Raw genomic sequence first — 24,607 nt, 5'->3', positions numbered from 1 at the left:
TTCCTGTGTTCACTATCTCAAGTGAAATCATAAACACATTCTAAAAAGAATGTGGATAAATTTAACTTTTGGTGATAGCTTAAAATAGGCAATATTATGGAAATGAAAATCGGCCGAGCTGTTATCAGCTCAATCTATTATTGCCCATTTTACATTATTGCCAGAAGCTAATATTGCCTCCAATGTGTTTATGATTCTGATATTTTCTGACTGTTTCACCAGCTATTTGCAATCTGAGGGAAGTACAGCAGCAGTATAAGCATCCAGTGAAGTAAAAGTTAAGCATTTAAGAGCAGATATAGGACTCCAACTCCAGTCACTACCTCTCCCCATTATAGCCTGAGCACCAGTGTAATTTGGTGATGCCTGTTCACATCACATAAATGATGTCAATGATATTATTCTTAAATTGGCGATGTAATATACCCTAATCTCATTGGAACCAATGACGTAAGGAAGATCAGCGTGGAGGCCTTACAAAGGAAGTGTGAGAAGTTAGGTGTTAGATTGCAGGTGGTCATTTCAGGATTATTCCTAATGTTGTGTGTGAGGCCAGGTGAGGAGAAGTGCATCAGACACATCAGTGCATGTCAAGATGGATGCTGAAGGGTTGGCTCTGGATTTCTATGCTATTGGGATGAGTGCCAAGGCAGTACGAAGCCCTACACACAGAATGAATTCACCTAAAACAAAATTCCCCACTGAAAGGATAAACAGAGCAATGGAGGACTAGTTAATCATAAAATGGAGGTGGGCCAGAATAGGTATAGGAATGGGGCACAGCAATCCACAGTGTTAACTTGAGGTGTATAGAGAGATGTACGTTAGAAAATATAGGAGAGCATTTAAGGAGAAAGATAGTGGAGGGTAACAGATAGAAGGAAGTGGAGGTAAGGGAGCCAGGTCCTGTCGAACATGTCCAGGTGTGTCCATGTCCATATGTGCAGGGACTTGTGAACTGCAGCCCAGATATGTTTTGGGTACGGACAATGCCTCAAGTGCCATTCCACCTCTATTTGCTGCCCATCAGAAGCAGCCAGCACATTTGCAAATGGGCAAGGAACGCACATATGTATCACTTTACTGAAGAGGAGTAATGGCAGCAATACTCTCCAAAATGCAAAAATGGCAGAATTCCCAGCAACATGCAACAATGTTTACCAGAAGATGCAAAAAAAAATTCTGCATACAACACTAATATCTACCTACCTTTAAGAGACTTTCTTGAATAGGACAGACCCCAGGATCCCCGAAGCACCCATTTCAACTGGGTAAGCAATACGCCGTAGGCAGTCCCTCACCACCAGTTCAAAGTTCGGGCGAGGGGTCTAATGTAAATAAATATACAATTAAAGTGAGGGACGCGCATGCTGGAAGCGCGGCCTCATTTTTGGCCCAGAAATTGCCTATTAAGAAATTGGGTGCACTAAAAATCGGGTAAGTACAGGGAGGGTCTTAATTTCCCAACCCTCTTCCCCTTCCCCCTTCCCGCTTCCCCACAAGCACTGTCTGCACGGCTCTCCACCCTTTGTGGATTGTTGAAAAATTTACTTTGGAATGTTTTACCACACGTGAATATTGAGACAGAAACGCTATCATTTATGAAAGAAGTGGAGAAGTATTTGAAAAGGAGGAATATAAAGGATATGGAGAAAGGTCAAGGAAATGGGATTAGTGTGGGCAGCTCCTGATGGAGAGCAAATATTACCAGCACAAGCATGATGGGCCTAATCGCTTCCTTCCGCACTGGAAATTCTATGATTCTATAACCTTTATAGAAATGAAACAGCTGTTGATAATTCAAAGCAGCCTGCTCTTTGCTTCTGACCTAGCTATGACTGGTCACAAACTGAAAGGAAATCATGTGTTCTGCAATAACAGCACTATCATTTTATACTGCACTCCACCTGCCAATAAAAACACTGCAATGACCGGACATCAATATCCTGAGCTTTCCAAGGAGCAGTGCCTCACAATCATGATTCCAAAACTCATTTATGATACTCCAACTTCCAACAAATACAAAATAGCACACTTACTTTAATCAGCATAATAGTCTGAGGTTATCATTTAACAATATTTTAGCACATCAGTAATATTTGTTTTATTGCATTACAAAATGCTGTTGAAATGTTTGTACTGTTTTAAATCCCCAAATGATGTAATTTCTAAATACACAAGGGCAGATGAATAATGTGCAGCTCGTAAATCATTAATTCATTGCTGTAGACATGACGCAATTTAAGATACTTACAATCACAGTCTGGTTGCAGTGCTGAGCACAGCCGAAGCTCCTACTATAGATAACATCATCAATTGATGAATCATATACACAATTTTTTTCATACGTTTCCTGCAGATACAAAAGGTGTGCTATGAATAAATAAAGTTACTGTACAAATCATGCACCTCACATCAATAGTAGATAAGCAAAGATTATTTGTAATATTTAAATCCTGAGGCAACATAATCACCCAATCACCATGGAACATTGCAAATTATTTATCTTCATTAGATTCACAAATGATATAAATATAATAATCCATCTGTAGGAGTATGTGTGCCTTTATACTATATGGCACTTTATTGCAGTTTTTACATTTACTTTCTATAACTTCCAATGGGCTGAAATTGTGGATGTGATATTAGTATACTTACATGAAATTGTTCTGTCAGACATTAATCTGATTATTATAACACCTTTGTTAACATATGAACATACAAACATATGAATTAGGAGCAGGATTAAGCCTCTTGCCCCCTTGAGCCTGCTTGGCCATTCAACAAGATCATGGCTGATCTGATTGTAACCTCAACTCCATATTCTCATCTACCCCCAATAACCTTTCACTCCCTTGCTTATCAAGAATCTATCTACCTCTGCCTTAAAAATATTCAAAGACTCTGCTTCCACTGCCTTTTGAGGAACAGAGTTCCAAAGACTCACAACCCTCTGAAAGAAAACATTTCTCCTCATCTCTGTCTTAAATGGACGACCCCTTATTTTTAAACAGTGACCTCTAGTTCAAGATTCTCCCATAAGAGGAAACATTCTTTCCACATCCACCCTGTCAAGGCCCCTCAGGATGTTTTATGTTTCAATTAAGTTGCCTCTTACTCTTCTAAACTCCAGCAGACACAAGCCTAGCCTATCCAACCTTTCCTCATAAGACAACCCGCCCATTCCAGCTATTAGTCTAATAAACCTTCTCTGAACTGCTTCCAACGCATTTACATCCTTCCTTAAATAAGGAGACCAATACTCCAGCTGTGGTCTCACCAATGCCCTGTATAACTGAAGCATAACCTCCCTACTTTTGTATTTAATTCCCCTCGCAATACACAATAACATTTTATTAGCATTCCTAATTACGTGCTGTACCTGCATACTAACCTTTTGCGATTCATGCGCTAGGACACCCAGATCCCTCTGCATCTCAGAGCTCTGCAATCTCTCACCATTTAGATTTTTTTTTATTCCTGACAAAATCGACAATTTCACATTTTCCCACATTATACTCCATTTGCCAGATCTTTGCCCACTCACTTAACCTATCTAAATCCCTTTGTAGCCTCCTTATGTCCTCTTCACTACTTATTTTCTTGCCTATCTTTCTGTCTTCAGCAAATTTACCAATCATATGCTTGGTCCCATCATCCAAGTCATTTATAAAAATTGTAAAAAATTGAGGCCCCAGCACTGATCCCTGTGGCACGCCACTTGTTATATCTTGCCAACCAGAAAATGACCTATTTATGCCTACTTTGTTTCCGATTAGCTAGCCAATCTTCTATCCATGCCAATATGTTACCCCCTACACCATCTGCTTTTATTTTCCACAATAAGCTTTGATGTGGCCCTGCTATAACGTCTTTAATAATAGCCTCTAACATTTTCCCTATGACAGCTGTTAAGCTAACTGGCCTGTAGTTTCCTGCTTTCTGTCCCTCCCTTTTTGAATAAAGGAGTTACATTTGCTGCTTTCCTATCTAATGGAATCTTTACTGAATCTAGGGAATTTTGGAAAATTAAAACCAACGCATCAACTTTCTCACTAACCATTTCTTTTAAGACCCTAGGATGAAGTCCATCAGGACCTGGGGACTTGTCAGCCTGCAGCTCCAACAATTTGCTCAGTACCACTTCCCTGGTGATGTAATTTTCTTGAGTTCCTCCCTCCCTTCTATTTCCTGATTTACAGCTATTTCTGGGATGTTACTTGTATCCTCTGTAGTGAAATACCTGTTCAATTCATCTGCCGTCTCCTTATTTTCTTATTAATTCTCCAGACTCACTTTCTATAGGACTAAAGCTCTCTTTGTGAACTCTTTTTTTAAAATATCTATAGAAACTCTTACTATCTGTTTTTATATTTCTAGCTAGCTTTCTCTTGTACTCTAATTTTTCCCTCCTTTCTAACCTCTTTGTCATTCTTTGCTGTTTTTTATATTCTGTTCAATCTTCTGACTTGCCACCCATATTTGTGCAATTATATGCTTTTTCTTTAATTTTGATACTATCTTTAACTTTTTTAGTTAACCATGAATCGCCTTGGAATTTTTCTTTCTCGTTGAAATGTATCCATTCTGTGTATTCTGAAATATTCCCTAAAATGTCTGCCACTGCATTTCTATTGACCTATCCCTTCACCTACTTTGTCAATTCACTTTAGCTAGCTCTGCTTTCATGCCCTTATAATTGTCCTTATTCAAGTTTAAAATACTAGTCTTAGACCCACTCTTCTCTTCCTCAAGCTGAATGTAAAATTCAATCATATTATGATCGCTGCTGCCTAGGGGCACCAGGTCTAGTATAGCCTGCTCCCTGGTTGGCTTGAGAATATGCTGTTCTAAGAAACTATCCTGAAAACATTCTATGAACTCCTCATGTAGGATACCTTTACCCATCTGATTTTTCCAATCTATATGTAGATTAAAATCCCCCATGTTTATCGCCGTACCTTTCTGACAAGCTCCCATTATTTCTTCCTTTATACCCTGTCCTACTGTGTGGTTACTGTCAGGGGGCCTGTATACCACTCCCACAAGTGACTTCTTGGCTTTAACATTTCTCATCTCTACTGAAACCGCCTCTACATCCTGGTTTCCTGAATTTAGGACATCCCTCTCTATTGCACTAATACCATCATTAATTAACAGAGCCACCCCTCTACCTTTTCCTAGCATCCTGTCCTTCCAAAATGTCATGTACCCTTCAGGTCCCAATCTATGTCATCCAGCAGCCATGTCTGTGTAATGGCTATCAGATCATATTTATTTATTTCTATTTGCGCTATCAGTTCATCTGTATTGTTTCAAATGCTGTGTGTATTCAGATACAGAGCCTTTAGTTTTGTCCTTTTATTGTTTTCGTAACCGCTAGTCTTATCTGCTCATTTACTCTCAGATTCGTACATTCTGTCCCTTCCTGTCATGGTCTGTTTATCATTTTCCATATTAATACCTTTCCCTCTTGCCTAGTCTCTACTCTTTGATTTACCAGATCTTCCCACATTTGATCCCTAGCCCCCACTATTTAGTTTAAAACCCTCTTTATATCCCTAGTTATGCGGCTTGTTAGAACACTGGTCCCAGCACGGCTCAGGTGAATGCCATCCCAGCTTTACAGCCCCCACTTTTCCCAGTATTGGTGCCAATGCCCCACGAATCGGAACCCACTTCTACCACACCAGTCTTTGAGCCACACATTCATTTCTCTAATCTTATTTGCCCTATGCTAATTTGCATGTGGATCAGGTAATAATCCAGAGATTATTATCTTTGAGGCTCTGCTTTTTAATCTGGTGCCTAGCTCCTCATACTGACTATGCAAAACATCTTTCCTTGTCCAGCCTATGTCATTGGTACCCACATGGGCCACAATGACTGGATCTTGGCCCTCCCACTGTAAGTTCCTCTCCAGCCCTGAGAAGATGTCCCGAACCCTGGCACCGGCCAGCAACACAGCCTTCTGGACTCTCATTCTTTGCTGCAGAGAACAGTGTCAATCCCCTGTCCCCAACTACCACTACTTTCCTTTTAGTTCCTCCCGCTTGAACAGCTTCCTGTACCATTGTGCCATGGCCAGTCTGCTCATTCACCCTGCAGACCTCGCTTTCATCTACACAGGTTGCAAGCACTTCAGACCTGTTTGACAATTGTAAAGGCTGAGGCTCCTCCACTACTGTCTGCTTGGTCCTTTTACCTGCTTCACTCATGGGCATACCCTCCTGTCCCTCACCGCTAGCCAAAACAGATGACCCTATTCTAAGGCGTGTGACCATCTTCTGGTACAAAGTGTCCAGGTATCTCTTCCCCACCTTGATGTTGCTCAGTGTCTCCAGTTCGGCTTCCAGATCAATAATCCTGATCTAGAATCCCTCTAGCTGCTTACACTTTCTGCAGATGTGTTTGTCCTGGATCATGTTGGTGTCCAGGAGATCCCACATTCCACAGCTGCAACACAACACCTGTCCTGCCATTGTTACTTATGTTATTTACTTTAATTACTTTCTTAATTAACTTAAAATAATTCCTATCTATACTACAGTTTACTGTGCTTATTTAAATGTTAGTACCATCTACAACTAAGAGTTATACATTTCTTAATTACACAGATATGTGTTTTATGTTTTTATTCTAAAGTTTTAGTTCTTTCTATTTATAGATCTTCCTTAACTCCGATGTCTTAAGCTGGCTGTTAACACACTGTTCCTTACACTAAGCACTTAGTGGCCAATCAACTTACTAATTACTAAACTTTACGAATGCTAATAAAAGCTTATAATTACAATGATAAATTACATGAGTTTTGAAAGATAAATGAACGAAATAGCAAAAAAAACACTTAAAATGGCAAAGGAATTTTCATTAATATATTTCATGACTTGGAATGATTTCACCCCATATGAGCATAAAAAAGGAAAAAAAGCGTGGTTGCTCACATGAAAAAGTTGGAAAAGTTCTGTATAGTAGTCATGATGATGTAGTCTCTTGATGCTGAAGGGGAAAGGCTGCCATTTTGTTTATTTCTTCAGAAAATTCTGTTTGATTTTTCTTCTTCTTTAATTTTAGGTCTCTCCATGCCACACAGTATCCATGACCATTTGAGTACATTTAAAAAAAATTGTTCTTGGGATGTGAGCATCACTGACAAGGTCAGTATTTCTTTGTCCATCCCCAGGTGATGGTGAGCCGCCTACTTAACCCGCTGCAGTTAATCTGGGCTAGATATACCCACAGTGCTAATAGGGAGGGAGTTCCAGGATTTTGACCCAGCAACAATGAAGGAATTTTTAGGTATGCCTGGTGCTGCCCCTGGCATGCCCTCCTGCACTCCTCATTGAACTAGGATTGGTCCCCTCGCTTGATGGTGATGGTAGAGTGAGGAATATGCCAGGCCATGAAGTTACAAATTGTCTTGGAATATTCTGCTGCTGCTAATGGCCCACAGTTCCTCATGGATGCCCAGTTTTGAGCTGCTAGATCTGTTCTGTGTCTATTCCATTTAGCATGGTGGTAGCGTCACACAACATAATGGAGGATGTCCTCCGTGTGAATTCAGGACTTTGTCTCCACACGGACCCTGCAGTGGTCACTCCTACCAATAGTGTCATGAACAGATGCATCTGTGACAGGTAGATTGGTGAGGACAAAATCAAGTAGGTTTTTCCCTCTTTGTTCTTTCAGCACCTGCCGTAGTCCTTTAGGACTCGGCCAATAGTGGTGCTACCAAGCCACTCTTGGTGATGGACATTGAAGTTCCCCATCCAGAGTACATTCTGTGTGCCTGCTGCCCTCAGTGCTTCTTCCAAGTGGTGCTTAACATGGAGGAGTACTGATTCATCAGCTAAAGGGAGCTAGGTTGTAACCAGCAGGAGGTTTCCTTGCCCATGGTTGACCTGATGCCTTCAGACTTCGTGGGGTCCAGAGTCCTGCAATTTCCGGGGCCATTCCCTCCTGACTGTATACCACTGTGTCACCATCTCTGGGCCTGACGTACCTAGGGATGGTGATGGAGGAATCTGGGACATTGGCTGTAAAGTATGATTCTGTGAATATAACTATGTCAGGCTGTTGCTTGACTAGTCTGTGGGATGACTCTTCCAATTCTGGCACAAGTCCCCTGATATTAGCAAGGAGAACTTTGCAGGGTTGACTGGGCAGGTTGTGCCTGGTGCCTAGGTCAATGCCAGGTGATCCATCTGGTTTTATGCTTATTCAACTTTTCTGTCACATTTTGATACAATTGAGTGGTTTGCAAGGCCATTTCAGAGGGCAGTTAACAGCCGACCACATTGCTATGGGTCTGCAGTCACACGTAGGCCAGACTAGATAAGGACGGCAGATTTCCTCCCCTGAAAGGCATTAGTGAACCAGATGGGTTTTTATGACATTCCAGTCATTTCACGATCATTATTAATGAGACTAGTATTTTATTTCCAGATTTATTGATTAATTGAATTTCACCCAGCTGCCATGGTGGGGTTTGAACTCATGTCTCCAAAGCATTAGTCTTGACCCTTGGAGTACTAGTCCAGTAATGCTGCCACTATGCCACCATCCCCATACATGAGTATGCTGTTCCTACACCTCCCCAGTGCCATTTTAAAACCAACAGCTAGAAGATACAGGAGCGTAGTGCACTCTTTTGTGCCAGCTTTTCCTCCCTGCTACCTCCGATTGATAAATTCACTGGGCCTGTCCCAACAACTCTCCACAACATCATAGCTGGTATTGTCAATGCATATGAAGGCTTACAGGTGCAAACCATGTCCTTCCACTCGGCAGCACATCATAATGGGCTTCAATGAACTCAACCACAGCAGTGCCTTTATTTGAGAGATTTTAATGTGCCTAATGTAGCTACATGGTATTTGTGGCACAATTTTCTGGCTTGGTGTGGAAGTAGTCTTACCTGAAAATGAGCTCCAGCATTGAACAGGCCATCCTCATTTTCTCAACTGGTCTGCATTATTTTAGACTCCACTGAGTCCAACAGTAAAAGAAAACTGGCCTGGACTGTTGTACTGTATGCAAACAAAACTGCCAACTTACATACAGCAAGATCCACAATTAGCAATCATATAATTGACTCGGTAATCTGTTTTAGTGATGTTGGTTGAGAGATAAAATTTTGCCCAGGACAGTGGGAGAACTCTCTTGCGCTTTTTGAAAAGTGTCATGGGACTTTTTATATCCACCTGAGAGGGTAGATGAGGCCTCAGTTTAATGTCTGATCCAAAAGATGGCACCTCTGAAGATGCAGCACTCCCTCAGAACTGCATTGAAATGTCAAGCCTCTGGATTGGGGTTTGAACCCAGGTCTTCTTTGACTCAGAGGCAAAAGTGCTATCCTTGAGGCAAGAAACAAAATATAACTGAGAAGAGTTTGATATCCTTACAGAGTAGAGCTGGCAGAGGAACATTACGGTCAAGCTTTCTCAACAATCATGTTGATTTGGTCTTCTCCATGTGAAATATAATACCCCATAACACCCAATTTTCAATTTATTGCTGGCTGCAAGGTTTGTCACTAGTTCTCTTTTACATCAGGAGTTAATCACTCAGTAGAGGATGGTATTATCAGCAGGAAGAATGTTGCTATTGACCACATCTACCAGATTAGTGATAAATATGGGAAATACAGTATGACCAAGCATGCTTATTTGAGGGGCACCTACATGTGTTGTAGCAAGGTCCTTTAATTATGACTCAGTTACATTCTCTAAGAAAATCATATATCCAGGTTATGCAGCTCACCAGCTACGTTACATTATTTTGGCTTCTCAATGAGGCTAGGATGCCATACTCTACTGAAGGTTCTAGAAACATAGAGCGCTCTTGTTCTGGGCATCCAGAAAATCAGTCCATTTGGGCTTTTGACATTGAGATTGTCACTATTCAATCAGTTTGGTCTGAGGTCAAATTAGCTGCCAGACAGTTGGGTACTGTGACTCACATATTGCAACAACATTTTACTCAAATGGTGCCCATGAGGATCTGTCCTTTTGACATTAGAAACATTGGCCTGAATTTGATTGCTGACCTGTACTGTGTTAGCTGACCTCAGCCACCGCAGCAGTAGAGGTGCTACAACTAGTCTTATTGGTCCTGGGGTGGAGAGGAAAATGATTAGTCAGAGTTCCCAGTCCTGATCATTATTGAGTGAGTCAGCATGTTGAGGAAAGGAGAAGCAAACTGGCCGAAACAAAATTGGCTTGTAGTTTATTAGAATATTTTAAAGCACATTTATTCAAGACTTTCTAAAGGGAAGATTTGTAGGGCTGTGGAGAAATAGCAGGAGAGTGGGACTAATTGGAAAGCTCCGACAAAGAGCCATCACAGGTATGTAGGGACAATGGCATCCTTCTATGTTGTACGATTCTATGATTCCAATCCCTAAACAGCATCATATAATACAATCAATAATCAGTGCCAATAAAAATATTAATGCAAAAGATAAAAGAAAACAAACAAGTCAAGAAATTCAGCACATATTTTATACAACGGGTAGTTGTTAGTGAGCTTAAGGACTCCATACTCAAAGTGCTTGAGGTTTTCTTGTGGTTTGTGATTTACTCACAGGGACGACTGAGTTAAATTACATCTATAACTCACTGAACACTGTTATTCTATATGGACTGTGTGTCAGAATAATAAAAATGTTGAGAATTACCATTGGCGTGCTTCCATCTGGGCAGTGGCTATCATTCAGTAAGGAACAGTCTCCACAGGGAGCCTAAAGAACATAGAAAATTAGAACAGCAAAGTTAGCTGGAGGCCAATGCTAATATGCAGGTCTTAATTTATAGAGTGGATTTTATGATGCCTCATGCCATCGGCAGCCAGGGCACATTGGAAAGTTGTGGGCATCCTGGCCAGTGATTGCAGGAGTGGTGGATCCACTGGGGTAAAACATTTGTTATGGTCCATTTTCGGAAGCATATTCCAGCATGTGCTCTAAGCAGGTGGCCTGAGGCTCAGCTGAAGCACTCCTGATAGTTTGCCTCACCAGCGGTGCCCCTCAGGTAAGCCCTGGAAGATGGGAGCAGCGGGAAAGAGGAATGGCAAAGGGCGCAATCATAGGCTAGCATCTGCCCTCAGGGGGCACTGTGGTGCCAGGAGGAGCACTCCTGCTCCTGGGATATCTCAGACATATGTGAACATGGATCCAGGCTAAGATATCGAAACTAGTTGGGTTTAATCATACTGGGCCCAAAACCACAATTTGCATTTTGTTTCAAATTTGCAGATTCCTGTTTTTGTCAATCATGAAGATTGATTTAATATGATGCATTGGTTCAGTATCCTATCCAGATGGAGAATAAAAAACAATCCCATGGGTCTTGCACTTCAATCACATGGGTTCAGTCTGTAAAATGTACAACACCATCTCATCACATAAAGGTAACATATTGTATTGTACATTTTACATCATGTTAATAATCCTGGATTCTTTGCTTGATATTCCCATTAAAAAATAAATTCACCTAAACAGTTGGCATTAATAAAACCTTCAAGCAAAATGAATAATTGCATACTACATAAAATAGTCAAGTTACTATTACCACAACATTACATGGTTTTACCGTTATTATGCGATAGTGAATTTCGTTACATCTTTTTGGCAAGATGGGAATTATTGAAGGAGGAATAAGGATGCCATCCAAAGTGTGAATGATGCCGTTTGAGGCAACAATATCTCTTTTATGTAAAGGAACTCCCTTGCCACCCAACAGAATCTGGCCCTGTGAAAAGACGAAAGAGAATTTTATTAAATCAAATTTATGCTAGATTCAGGAGGGCATGTGCCCAACTGTTTGGACTGGATTTTACAGCCACCCCGATGTCAGGTTTTGTGTTGGGGGTGGCATACAATGCCTCCGGGGGAGGGCTGCCATGCACCCTGAGAGCACCCAGCCCGATATTGCCAGCAGCGAGACCTCACGGTGGCCCCCCCCCCTGCCTCTCGGCGACGGGACCCTCATTTGCATAGTCAAATAAATGTAAATGAATGAATTAATTATACTTCCCCCCCCCCCCGCCTGTGTTCCTGCTCCAATTCTCAGGCCCGGAGGCATTCCCACGTCTTCGGATCCCCTTCAGGGGAAATGAGGCAGAACACTTGTGGGGAGGGGGGAGGAGGTAAGTTTCTCAGTGCAGAGGGGGGGAAACGGGGGTCAAAGTAACATAATTGGTGTAGGGGTTGGTGGGAAGGATTTGAGGTTAAAGTTTATGCACTTTGAGGGGGGGGGGGAAGGTCAGGTGGGCAGGTAAGTGATTTGTGGGGGGAGGGCAAGTAATTAATTAAATTGTTCTTGGGAGGTCGGAGAGGGGCAGAAGAAATGTCTTTATTTATTTTATTTCCTTGTGCTTTAAATATTTAAATTTAACAGTAGGGCTCAAAGCCCTTTAAAAATGGTGTCAGCACCTGTGCACAGGCAGCTGACGCCATTGCCGGGGACGGACAGCCCGCCCCCCTCCATGGAATTGGGTGGGGGGGGTGCAGCCCGCCCCGGCTATTTAAATGAGCCTCTGTGCTTAGGATTGAGGTGGCTCTGTGTCGTGTGGCCCGTGCAGGTGGGTCGCCATTGTTTTCGCCTACTGCCGATTTTGGCGGCAGGCTTATAAAACTCAGCCCTTTATGCTGTACCATATCATTAACCAGAATTTTTCAACAAAGGTATTATTGTGCTACAATTGCCTGACATTTTAATTTTGCTCATTTCAAAAATGTTCTCACTAAATTTTAATGCTCCAGAAATAATATTTGACATTGTTCTGAGGATTTATAAGATTTAAGAATAGTAAAATTCATCTCTCCAATTGTAGCTAGAGAATCACCTGCAATGACTTCTTCTCCATCTCCCGCACTGTTACCTATGATGCCCATGTTGGGATCTATCCTTGGCCCCCTGCTATTCCTCATTTACATGCTGCCCTTCGGCAACATCATAGAGTCATAGAGTTATACAGCACAGAAACAGGCCCTTCGGCCCATTCGTGTCTGTGCCGGCTATCAAGCACCTAACTATTCTAGTCCCATTTTCCAGCACTTGGCCCGTAGCCTTGCATGCTATGGCGTTTCAAGTGCTCATCAAAATACTTCTTAAATGTTGTGAATGTTCCTGCCTCTACCACCACTTCAGGCAGTGTATTCCAGATTCCAACCACACTCTGGGTGAAAATATTTTTCTTCAAATCGTCTCTAAACCTCCTGCCCCTTACCTTAAATCTACGCCTCCTGGTTATTGACCCCCTCTGCTAAGGGAAAAAGTCTCTTCCTATCTAACCTATCAATACCCCTCATAATTTTGTATACCTCAATCATGCCCCCCCCCCCTCATCCTTCTCTGTTCTAAGGAAAACAACCCTAGACTTTTCAGTCTCTCTTCATAGCTGAAATGCTCCAGCCCAGGCAACATCCTGGTGAATCTCCTCTGCACCGTCTCCAGTGCAATCACATCCTTCCTATAGTGTGGCGACCAGAACTGTGTTTAGTACTCCAGCTGTGGCCTAACAAGCTTTTTATACAGCTCCAGCATAACTTCCCTGCTCTTATATTCTATGCCTCGGTTAATAAAGGCAAGTATCCCATATGCCTTCCTAACCACCTTATCTACCTGTGCTGTTGCTTTCAGTGATCTATGGACAAGTACACCAAGGTCCCTCTGACCTTCTGTACTTCCTAGGGTCCTACCATCCATTGTATATTCCCTTGCCTTGTCAGTCCTCCCAAAATGCATCACCTCACACTTCTCAAGATTAAATTCCATTTGCCACAGCTCCGCCCATCTTACCAGCCCAGCTATATCATCCTGTAATCTAAGGCTTTCCTCCTCACTATTTACGACACCACCAATTTTCGTGTCATCTGCGAACTTACTTATCATACCTCCTATATTCAAGTCTAAATCATTAATGTACACTACAAACAGCAAGGGTCTCAGCACTGATCCCTGTGGTACACCACTGGTCACAGGCTTCCACTCGCAAAAACAACCCCCGACCATTACCCTCTGTTTCCTGCCACCAAGCCAATTTTGGATCCAATTTGCCAAATTGCCCTGGAACCCATGGGCTCTTACCTTCTTAACCAATCTCCTTATCAAAAGCCTTACTGAAGTCCATGTAGACTACATCAACTGCTTTATCCACATCTACACATCTAGTCACCTCCTTGAAAAATTCAATCAAGTTAGTTATACATGATCTCCCCCTGACAAAGCCTTGCTGACTATCCCTGATTATTCCCTGCCTCTACAAGTGGAGATTAATCCTGTCCCTCAGAATTTTTTCCAATAGTTTCCCTACCACTGATGTTCGACTCACTGGCCTGTAATTACCTGGTCTATCCCTGCTACCCTACTTGAATAATGGTACCACATTTGCTGTTCTCCAGTCCTCTGGCACCTTTCCCGTGGCCAGAGAGGATCTGAAAATTTGAGTCAGAGCCCCTGCTATCACCTCCCTTGCCTCACATAACAGCCAGGGATACATCTCATCTGGGCCTGGGGATTTATCCACTTTTAAGCCCACTAAAACATCTAATACTTCCTCCCTTTCAATGTTAATATGTTCAAGTATATCGCAATACCCCTCCCTGATCTCAACACCTACATCGTCGTTCTCCACAGTGAAAACAGATGAAAAGTTCTTCTTCTTCTTTGGCCTCCTTGTCTCGGGAGACAATGGGTAAGCGCCTGGAGGTGGTCAGTGGTTTGTGAAGCAGCGCCTGGAGTGGCTATAAAGGCCAATTCTAGAGTGACAGACTCTTCCACAGGTGCTACAGATAAGATTGGTTAAAAGCAAAATACTGCGGATGCTGGAAATCTGAAACAAAAACAAGAAATGCTGGAATCACTCAGCAGGTCTGGCAGCATCTGTGGAAAGAGAAGCAGAGTTAACGTTTCGGGTCAGTGACCCTTCTTCGGAACCCCTCAGTTCCGAAGAAGGGTCACTGACCCGAAACGTTAACTCTGCTTCTCTTTCCACAGATGCTGCCAGATAAGATTGGTTGTTGGGGCTGTTACACAGTTGGCTCTCCCCTTGCGCTTCTGTCTTTTTTCCTGCCAACTGCTAAGTCTCTTCGGCTCGCCACACTTTAGCCCCGCCTTTATGGCTGCCCGCCAGCTCTGGCGATCGCTGGCAACTGACTCCCACGATTTGTGATCAAAGTCACAGGACTTCATGTCGCGTTTGCAGACGTCTTTAAAGCGGAGACATGGTGGGTCTGATACCAGTGACGAGCTCACTGTACAATGTGTCCTTGGGGATTCTGCCATCTTCCATGCGGCTCATATGGCCAAGCCATCTCAAGCGCCGCTGGCTCAGTAGGGTGTATATGCTGGGGATGTTGGCCGCCTTGAGGACTTCTGTGTTGGAGATACGGTCCTGCCACCTGATGCCAAGGATTCTCCGGAGGCAGCGAAGATGGAATGAATTGAGACGTCGCTCTTGGCTGGCATACGTTGTCCAGATGAAAAGTAATCATTCAAAATCTCACCTATGTCCTCCGGCTCCACACACAGATTGCCACTTTGGTCCCTAATGGACCCTACTCTTTCCCTGGTTATCCCCTTGTCCTTAATATACTTATAAAACGCCTTAGGATTTTCCTTTATATTGACCGCCAATGTTTTTTCATGTCCCCTCTTTGCTCTCCTAATTACTTTTTTAAGTACCCCCCTACACTTTCTATACTCCTCTAATGCCTCCGCTGTTTACAGTGCTCCGAATCTGCCATAAGCCTCCTTTCTTTTCCTGATACAATAATCTATATCCCTTGACATCCAGGGTTCCCTGGACCTGATGGTCCTACCCTTCACCTTAACGGGTACATGTTGGCTCTGACCCCTCACTATTTCCTCTTTGAATGACGCCCACTGGCCTGCTGTAGACTTTCCTACAAGTAGCTGCTCCCAGTCCGCTTTGGCCAGATCCTGTTTTATCAAATTGAAATCAGCCTTCCCCAATTCAGTACCTTTATTTCTGGCCCGTCTTTGTCCTTTTCCATAACTACCTTAAATCTTACAGAGTCATGGTCACTATCCCAAAAATGCTGTCCCACTGATACTTCTACCACTTGTCCAGCTTCATTCCCTAGGATTAGGTCCAGTACTGCCCCTTCTCTTGTAGGACTTTCTACGTACTGGCTCAAAAATCTCTCCTGTATGCATTTTAAGAATTCCTCCTCCTTTAAGCCTTTTGCACTGAGGCTATCCCAGTTGATATTAGGTAACTTGAACTCCCCCACTATTATTACCCTATTATGTTTACACCTCTCTGAGATTTGCCTACAGATCTGCTCCTCTATCTCTCCCTGACTGTTTGGAGGCCTGTAGTACACGCCCAGCCAAGTGATTGCCCCCCTTTTGTTCTTAAGTTTTACACATATGGTCTCATTTGAGGAACCTTCTAAGATATCATCCCTCCTTATTGCAGTAATTGACTCCTTGATCAACAGTGCAATACCACCTCCTCTTTTATCCCCTCCCCTATCACGCCTGAAGATTCTATACCTGGAATACTGAGTTGCCAGTCCTGCCCCTCCCTCAGCCATGTCTCTGTGATGGCAATAGTATCATAATCCCATGTGCTAATCAATGCCCTCAATTCATCTGCCTTATTAGTAAGACCCCTTGCATTAAAGTATATGCAATCCAGCCTTGCATTTTTCACTTGTGCCTTAATAGGTCTATATTTGCTCTACCTTCCAGACTGACTCAGTTTCTCTTCTATATTTGGCTGTGCCTCACCCCTACTGTATCCCATCCCACTGCCAAATTAGTTTAACCCCCACCCCCCCAACAGCACTAGCAAACCTCCCAGCAAGGATGTTGGTCCCGTTCCGGTTCAGGTGCAACCCGTCCAACTTGTACAAAGAACAAAGAACAGTACAGCAGAGGAACAGGCCATTCGGCCCTCCAAGCCTCCGCCGATCTTGATGCCTGTCTAAACTAAAACCTTCTGCACTTCCGGGAACTGTATCCCTCTATTCCCATCCTATTCATGTATTTGTCAAGATGCCTCTTAAACGTCGCTATCGTACCTGCTTCCACCACTTGCCCCGGCAGCAAGTTCCAGGCACTCAACACCCTCTGTGTAAAGAACTTGCCTCGCACATCCCCTCTAAACTTTGCCCCTCGCGCCTTAAACCAATGTCCCCGAGTAACTGACTCTTCCACCCTGGGAAAAAGCTTCTGACTATCCACTCTGTCCATGCCGCTCATAACTTTGTAAACCTCTATCATGTCGCCCCTCCATCTCCGTCATTCCAGTGAAAACAATCCGAGTTTTTTCAACCTCTCCTCATAGCTAATGCCCTCCAGACCAGGCAACATCCTGGTAAACCTCCTCTGTACCCTCTCCAAAGCCTCCACGTCCTTCTGGTAGTGTGGCGACCAGAATTGCACGCAATATTCTAAGTGTGGACTAACTAAGGTTCTGTACAGCTGCAACATGACTTGCCAATTTTTATACTCTATGCCCCGACCGATGAAGGGAAGCATGCCGAATGCCTTCTTGACTACCTTATCCACCTGCGTTGCCACTTTCAGTGACCTGTGGACCTGTACGCCCAGATCTCTCTGCCTGTCAATACTCCTAAGGGTTCTGCCATTTACTGTATACCTCCCACCTGCATTAGACCTTCCAAAATGCATTACCTCACATTTGTCCGCATTAAACTCCATCTGCCATTTCTCCGCCCGAGTCTCCAACCGATCTATATCCTGCTGTATCCTCTGACAATCCTCATCATTATCCGCAACTCCACCAACCTTTGTGTCGTCCGCAAACTTACTAATCAGACCAGCTACATTTTCCTCCATATCATTTATATATACTACAAACAGCAAAGGTCCCAGCACTGATCACTGCGGAACACCACTAGTCACATCCCTCCATTCAGAAAAACACCCATCCACTGTTACCCTCTGTCTTCTGTGACCGAGCCAGTTCTGTATCCATCTTGCCAGCTCACCTCTGATCCTGTGTGACTTCACCTTTTGCACCAGTCTGCCATGCGGGACCTTGTCAAAGGCTTTACTGAAGTCCATATAGACAACATCCACCGCCCTTCCTTCATCAATCATCTTCGTCACTTCCTCAAAAAACTCAATCAAATTAGTAAGACACGACCTCCCCTTCACAAAACCATGCTGTCTCTCGCTAATAAGTTCGTTTGTTTCCAAATGGGAGTAAATCCTGTCCCGAAGAATCCTCTCTAATAGTTTCCCTCCCACTGACGTAAGGCTCACCGGCCTATAATTTCCTGGATTATCCTTGCCACCCTTCTTAAACAAAGGAACAACATTGGCTATTCTCCAGTCCTCTGGGACCTCACCTGTAGCCAATGAGGATGCAAAGATTTCTGTCAAGGCCCCAGCAATTTCTTCCCTTGCCTCCCTCAGTATTCTATGGTAGATCCCATCAGGCCCCGGGGACTTATCTACCTTAATGCTTTGCAAGGTCCCATCTTTGTACAGGTCCCATCTTTGCCAGAAACAGACCCAGAGATCCAGGAACCTAAAGCCCTCCCTCCTGCACCATCTCCTCAGCCACGCAGTCATCTGCTCTATCCTCCTATTCCTGTACTCGCTAGCACATGGCACAAGGAGTAATCCAGAGATTGCAACCTTTGAGGTCCTGCTTTTTAATCTGCTACCTCGCTCCCTAAATTCTTGTTGCAGGACCTCATCCCTCTTTCTACCTATGTCGTTGGTACCAATGTGTATCACGACCTCTGACTGCTCACCCTCCCCCTTCAGATTGTCCTGCAACCGCTCCGTGACATCCTTGACCCTCGCACCTGGAGTCTTGTTTGCAGCCACTGAAATGCCTATTTGCACCCCTTACGATAGAATCCCCTATCACTAGAGCTCTTCCACCCCTTTTCCTCCCCTGCTGTGCAACAGAGCCCTCCGTGGTGCCACGAACTTGGCTGTTGCAGCTTTCCCCTGGAGGTCATCCTCCCCAACAGTATCCAAAGTGGTATATCTGTTTGAGAGGGGGATGGCCACAGGGGACTCCTGCACCACCTGCCTGCATCTACAACTCCGCCTGGTGGTCACCCATTCCTTTTGTCTGTGCAGCCATTAGCTGCGGTGTGACCACCTCGCTAAACATGCTATCCACAATGTTCTCAGCATCGCGGATGCTCCACAGTGAATCCACCTGCAGCTTTAGCTCCGTAATGCGGGTAGCCAGTAACTGCAGATGGATACACTTCTTGCACACATGGTCGTCAGGGACCCTGGAAGCGTCCCTGATTTCCCACATAGCGCGGGAAGAGCATATCACGGGGCTGAGCTCTCCTGCCATGACCTACCCTTAGATTAATTAGTTACTCCCTTAATTTAAAAATACAAATTACACTAGGGGCCTTGTTCTACCCACTACAAACACAGCATCATTTTCCACATGTGTGCTGAAAACAGCCAGCCCTAATGACCCATCACCATTCTTGGCATCTCTAAATTGCTGTACTGCTGTTCGAAATCCAGTACTGGATGAGCAGAGATTTCCTCCAATTAAATAATGGGGAGACTGAAGCCATTGTCTTTGATCCCCGCTACAAACTCCATTCCCTAGCCACCAACTCCATCTCTCTCCCTGGCAACTGTCTGAGGCTGAACCAGACGTTTGCAACCTTGGGTGTCATACTTTGACCTGAGAAAGCTTCTGACCACATATCTGTGCCAGCACTAAGACCGTCCATTTCCACTTCTGTAACATTGCCCGACTCTGCTTCCGCTTCTGCTTACCTGCTGCTAAAATCCTCATCCATGCTTTAGTTATTTCTAAACTTGATTCTTCCAATGCACTCTTGGCCAGCCTCCCATCTTCTACCCTCCGTAAGGCATTCAATCTCTGCTGCCCATGTTCTAACTCACACCAAGTCCCATTCACCCATCAGCCATGTGCTCAACTGACCTCACTGGCTTCTCATTAAGCAATGTCTCAATTTTAACATTCTCATACTTGTTTCCAAATCCCTTCAATGGCCTTGTCCCTCCTTATTTTTGGAACCTCCTCCAGTTTTACAACCCTCCCAGATATCTGCATTCCTCCAATTTTGACCTCTTCAACATCCCTGATTTTAAGCACCCCACCATTGGTGGCTACGCCTTCAGCTGCCAACGCCCTAAGCTCTGGAATTCCCTCTCTAAACCTCTTTGCTTCTCTTCCTTTATTTCCATTGACTTTCATGGATGGGCCGCAGATTCACTATCATGCATTTTACACTATCAAAGTGTAATCCCCTGTGTCAATTGGACTTTTTAAAAAATAAGCCAAATTAAATTTCTGGTATTTTGTAATTACATCTTCAAAACTGTAATACGAGAGATTAGAATTGCAACTTTGTTTATTTTAGCAATCAACTTTTCAATCGGTAAAATTAAACTTGTGAAACCTACAATAAAAACTTATATTTATATAGCATCTTTAACGCAATAAAACATACCAAGGCACTTCATAGGATCGTTATAAAACAAAGTATGATACCGAGCCACAAAAGGTGATGTTTAGTCAGATGACCAAAAGCTTGGTCACAGAGATAAGTATTAAGGAGTGTCTTAAAGGAGAAAAGTGAGGTGGAGAGGTGTTGGGAGGGTATTCCAGAGCTTGGGGCCTAGTCAACCAAAGGTATGGACACCAATGGCGGAGCGATTAAAATCAGGGATGCTCAAGAGGCCAGAATTAGAGGAGTGCAGATATTTTGGAGGGTTGCGGGGCTGGAGGAGATTGCAGAGATAGGGAGGGGTGAGGCCATGGAGGGATTTGAAAATGAGGAGGAAAATTTTAAAATCTAGACATTGTTTGACCTGGAGTCAATGTAGGTCAGCGAGCACAGAGTGATAGGGGAATGGGACTTGATGCGAATTAAGACACAAGCAGTAGAGTTTTGAACGACCTCAAGTTTACAAAGAGTAGAATGTGGGAGACCAGCCAGGAGTGCGTAAAGTGGAACAGTCAAGTCTAGAGGTAATGAAGGCATGAATTAAGGTTCCAGCAGCAGATGAGCTGAGACAGGGGCGAAGTCGGGCAATATTACAGAGGTGGAAATAGGCAGTCTTAGTGATGGCACGAACATGAGGTCAGAATCTCATCTTGGGGTCAAATTTGATATCAAGGTAGTGAACAGACTGGCTTAATCTCAGACTGTTGCCAGGGAGAGGGATGGAGTTGGAAGCTAGGAATGGAACTTGGAGCAGGGACCAAAAACAATGGCTTCAGTCTTGCCAATATTTAATTGGAGGAAATTTCTGCTGATCCAGTACTGGATGTCGGATAAGCAGTCTGATAATTTAGCAACAGTGGACGAGTTGAGAGAAGTGATGGTGAGGTAGAGCTGAGTGTCATCAGCGTACATGTGAAAACTAGCGCTGGACTTTTAGATGATGTCACCAATGGGGAGCATGTAGATGTGAAATAGGAGGGGGCCAAGGATATATCCTTGGGAGACACCAGTGGTAACGGTGCGGGGGCAGGAAGAGAAGCCATTGCAATTGATTTTTTGGCTGCAATTAGATAGGAATGGAACCAGGTGAGACCTGTCCCACCCAGCTGGATGACAGAGGAAAGGTTGTGGTCAACTGTGTCATAGTCTGCAGACAGGTCGAAAAGGGCAAGGAGGGAAAGTTTACCTTTGTCACAATCACATAGGATGTCATTTCTGACTTTGATAAGATCTGTTTTGGTACAGTGCATAGAACCATAGAAATGTTACCACACAGAAAGAGGCCATTCAGCCCATCGTGTCTGTCGGCTGAAAAAACTAGCTGCCCAATCTAACCCCACCTTCCAGCACCTGGTCCGTAGCCTTGCAGGTTACAGCGCTTCAGGTGCAGATCCAGGTACCTTTTAAATGAGCTGAGGGTTTCTGCCTCCACCTCCAATCTGGGCAGTGAACTCCAGACATGCACCACCCTCTGGGTGAAAACGTTTTTCCTCATGTCCCCTCTAATCCTTCTACCAATCACCTTAAATCTGTGCCCTCTAGTAATTGACCTCTCCGCTAGGGGAAACCAGGTCCTTCCTGTCTTCTCTATCTAGGCCCCTCATAATAATTTTGTACACTTCAATTAAGTCACCCCTCAGCCTCCTCAGTTCGAAGGAAAACAATCCTAGCTTATCCAATCTTTATTCATAGCTGCAATTTTCAAGCCCTGGCTACATTCTTGTAAATCTCCTTTATACTCTCTCCAGAGCAATTATGTACTTCCTATAATGTGGCGACCAAAACTGTACGTAATACTCCAGCTGTGGCCTAGCCAGCTTTTTACACAGTTCCAGCATTACATCCCTGCCTTTGTATTCTATACCTCGGCCAATAAAGGAAAGCATTCCATGTGCCTTCTTCACCACGTTATCTACCTGCCCTGCCACCTTCAGGGACCTGTGGACATGCACTCCAAGGTCTCTCACTTCCTCTACCCCTCTCAATATCCTCCCGTTTATTCCTTTGCTTTGTTTGCCCTCCCCAAATGCATTACCTCACATTTCTCCATTGAATTCATTTGCCACTTTTCCGCTCACTCAACCAAACCATTGATATCATTCTGGAGTCTACAGCTATCCGCTTCACTATCAACTACATGGCCAATTTTCTGTCATCTGCAAATTTACCAATGCAAGATTATGTAATACGGACATTCTATATAAAAGATAGAACTTTTATATAAAAAGTACCTTTATAATTAAAATGTCTTTACACTATCCTTATACACTAAAGTTAGCAAATGGTTGTGCAACCGGAATAGCAATTTATGTCAGATAAAGATAGCCTAATGTACTCAAAGTGGTGAAAATAGTACCAATGACATAGCAAGGGCAGGTATGGAGGTCCTGCGGTCAGATTTTCAGGAGCTAGGAAGGAAGTTAAAGAGTAGGACCTTGAAGGTAGTAATCTCTCGATTACTCCCAGTGCCCGCGCTAGTGAGAGTAGAAATAGGAAGATAGGAAGGATCAATGCATGGCTTGAAGCATGGTGCAGGAGAGAGGGATTACAATGCATGTACGTGAATGCACAAAGTGCGGTGAATAAGGTTGGTGAGCTGCAAGCACAAATAGCCGTGTGGGAATATGATGTAATGGCAATGATGAAAACGTGGTTTAAAAATGCTGAGGACCGGCACTTAATGTACAAAGATATAAAGTGTTCAGAAAAGATAGAAAAGGAAAAAATGTGGGGTGGCAGTATGGATTAGGGAAAACATTGTAGTGTTGGAAAGAAGGGATATCCTTGAGGGGGCAAGGACAGAATCTATTTGGTTAGAGTTGAGAAGCAAAGAGGGTATAATCATGCTACTCGGGGTATTAGAACATAAGAAATAGGAGCAGGAGTAGTCCACACGGCCCATCGAGCCTGCCCTGCCATTCAATATGATCATGGCTGATGTTGGGCTTCAACTCCACTTTCCCGCCCACTCCCCATATCTCTTGATTCTCTGAGAGACCAAAAATCTGTCTATCTCAGCCTTAAATATATTCAATGATGGAGCATTCTCAACCCTCTGGGAAAGAGAATTCAAAGATTCACAACCCTCTAAGTGAAGAAATTTCTCCCATCTCAGTTCTAAATGATCAGCCCCTTATCCTGAGTCTGTGCCCCCATGTTCTAGATTCCACAGCCAGTGAAACCCTATCAAGCCCCTTCAGAATTGTGTATGTTTCAATGAGATCCCCTCTTATTCTTCTAAACTCCAGAGAGTATAGACCCAATTTTCTCAGCCTTTCATCATAGGACAACACTCTCATCCCAGGGACCAATCTGGTGAACCTTCGCTCTACTGCCTCCAATGCAGATATATCCTTCCTTAAATATGGAGACCAAAACTGCACGCAGTATCCCAGGTGTGGTCTCACCAGAGCCCCATACAATTGTAGCAAGATTTCCTTATTCTTGTAGTCCAATCCCCTTGCAATAAAGGCCAACATGCTATTTGCCTTCCTAATTGCTTGCTGTACCTAAATGCTAACTTTGTGTTCTTTGTACGAGTGCACCCAAGTCTCTCTGAACATCAACAGTTTTAAAACCATTCTGTTCTTCTATTACGACCAAAGTGAATAACCTCACACTTCCCACGTTATACTCCATCTGCCACCTTGTTGCCCACTCAACCTGTTTATATCTCTTTGCAGCCTCTCTGTATCCTCCTCACAGCTTGTATTTCCACCTAGTTTTGTATCGTCAGCAAACTTAGATACATTACTCCCTGTCTCTTTGTCTAATTTATTAAAATACATTGTAAATATCTGAGGCCCCAGCACTGATCCTTGTGGCACTCCAAATTAGTCAGAGCCTGCCAACTTGAAAATGCCCCATTTATACCTACTCTCTGCTTCTTGTCTGTTAACCAATCCTCTATCTATGCTAATATATTACACCCAACTCCATGAGCCCTTATCTTGCCTATTAACCTTTTGTGTGGCACCTTATCAACTGCCTTTTTGGAAATCCAAGTACACTACATCTACTGGTTCCCCTTTAGTTACATCCTCAAAAAATTCTAATAAATTTGACAAACACAATTTTTCTTCCATAAAACCATGTTGACTTTGCCTGATCATACTATGATTTTCTAAGTGCATTGCCTTT

General features: G+C 43.6%; 1 protein-coding gene across 1 annotated transcript in view; it reads right to left on the bottom strand.

Annotated features, from left to right (window-relative positions):
* The window catches only part of LOC137380165 (stabilin-1-like), a 257,422-nt gene that overhangs the window by 159,207 nt on the left and 73,608 nt on the right, over positions 1–24,607 (bottom strand). The window contains exons 18-20 of the mRNA XM_068051908.1: positions 11,592–11,750; positions 10,679–10,741; positions 2,255–2,353 (exon numbers count right to left, since the gene is read on the bottom strand). Of these exons, the coding sequence (XP_067908009.1) occupies positions 2,255–2,353; positions 10,679–10,741; positions 11,592–11,750 (321 nt within the window). The remainder of the gene's footprint in view (positions 1–2,254; positions 2,354–10,678; positions 10,742–11,591; positions 11,751–24,607) is intronic.

Source organism: Heterodontus francisci, chromosome 19, assembly GCF_036365525.1.
Source record: "Heterodontus francisci isolate sHetFra1 chromosome 19, sHetFra1.hap1, whole genome shotgun sequence".
Taxonomy (NCBI): domain Eukaryota; kingdom Metazoa; phylum Chordata; class Chondrichthyes; order Heterodontiformes; family Heterodontidae; genus Heterodontus; species Heterodontus francisci.
Note: the sequence above shows the minus strand (reverse complement) of the source record. Positions and strands in the feature narration are given on the sequence as shown.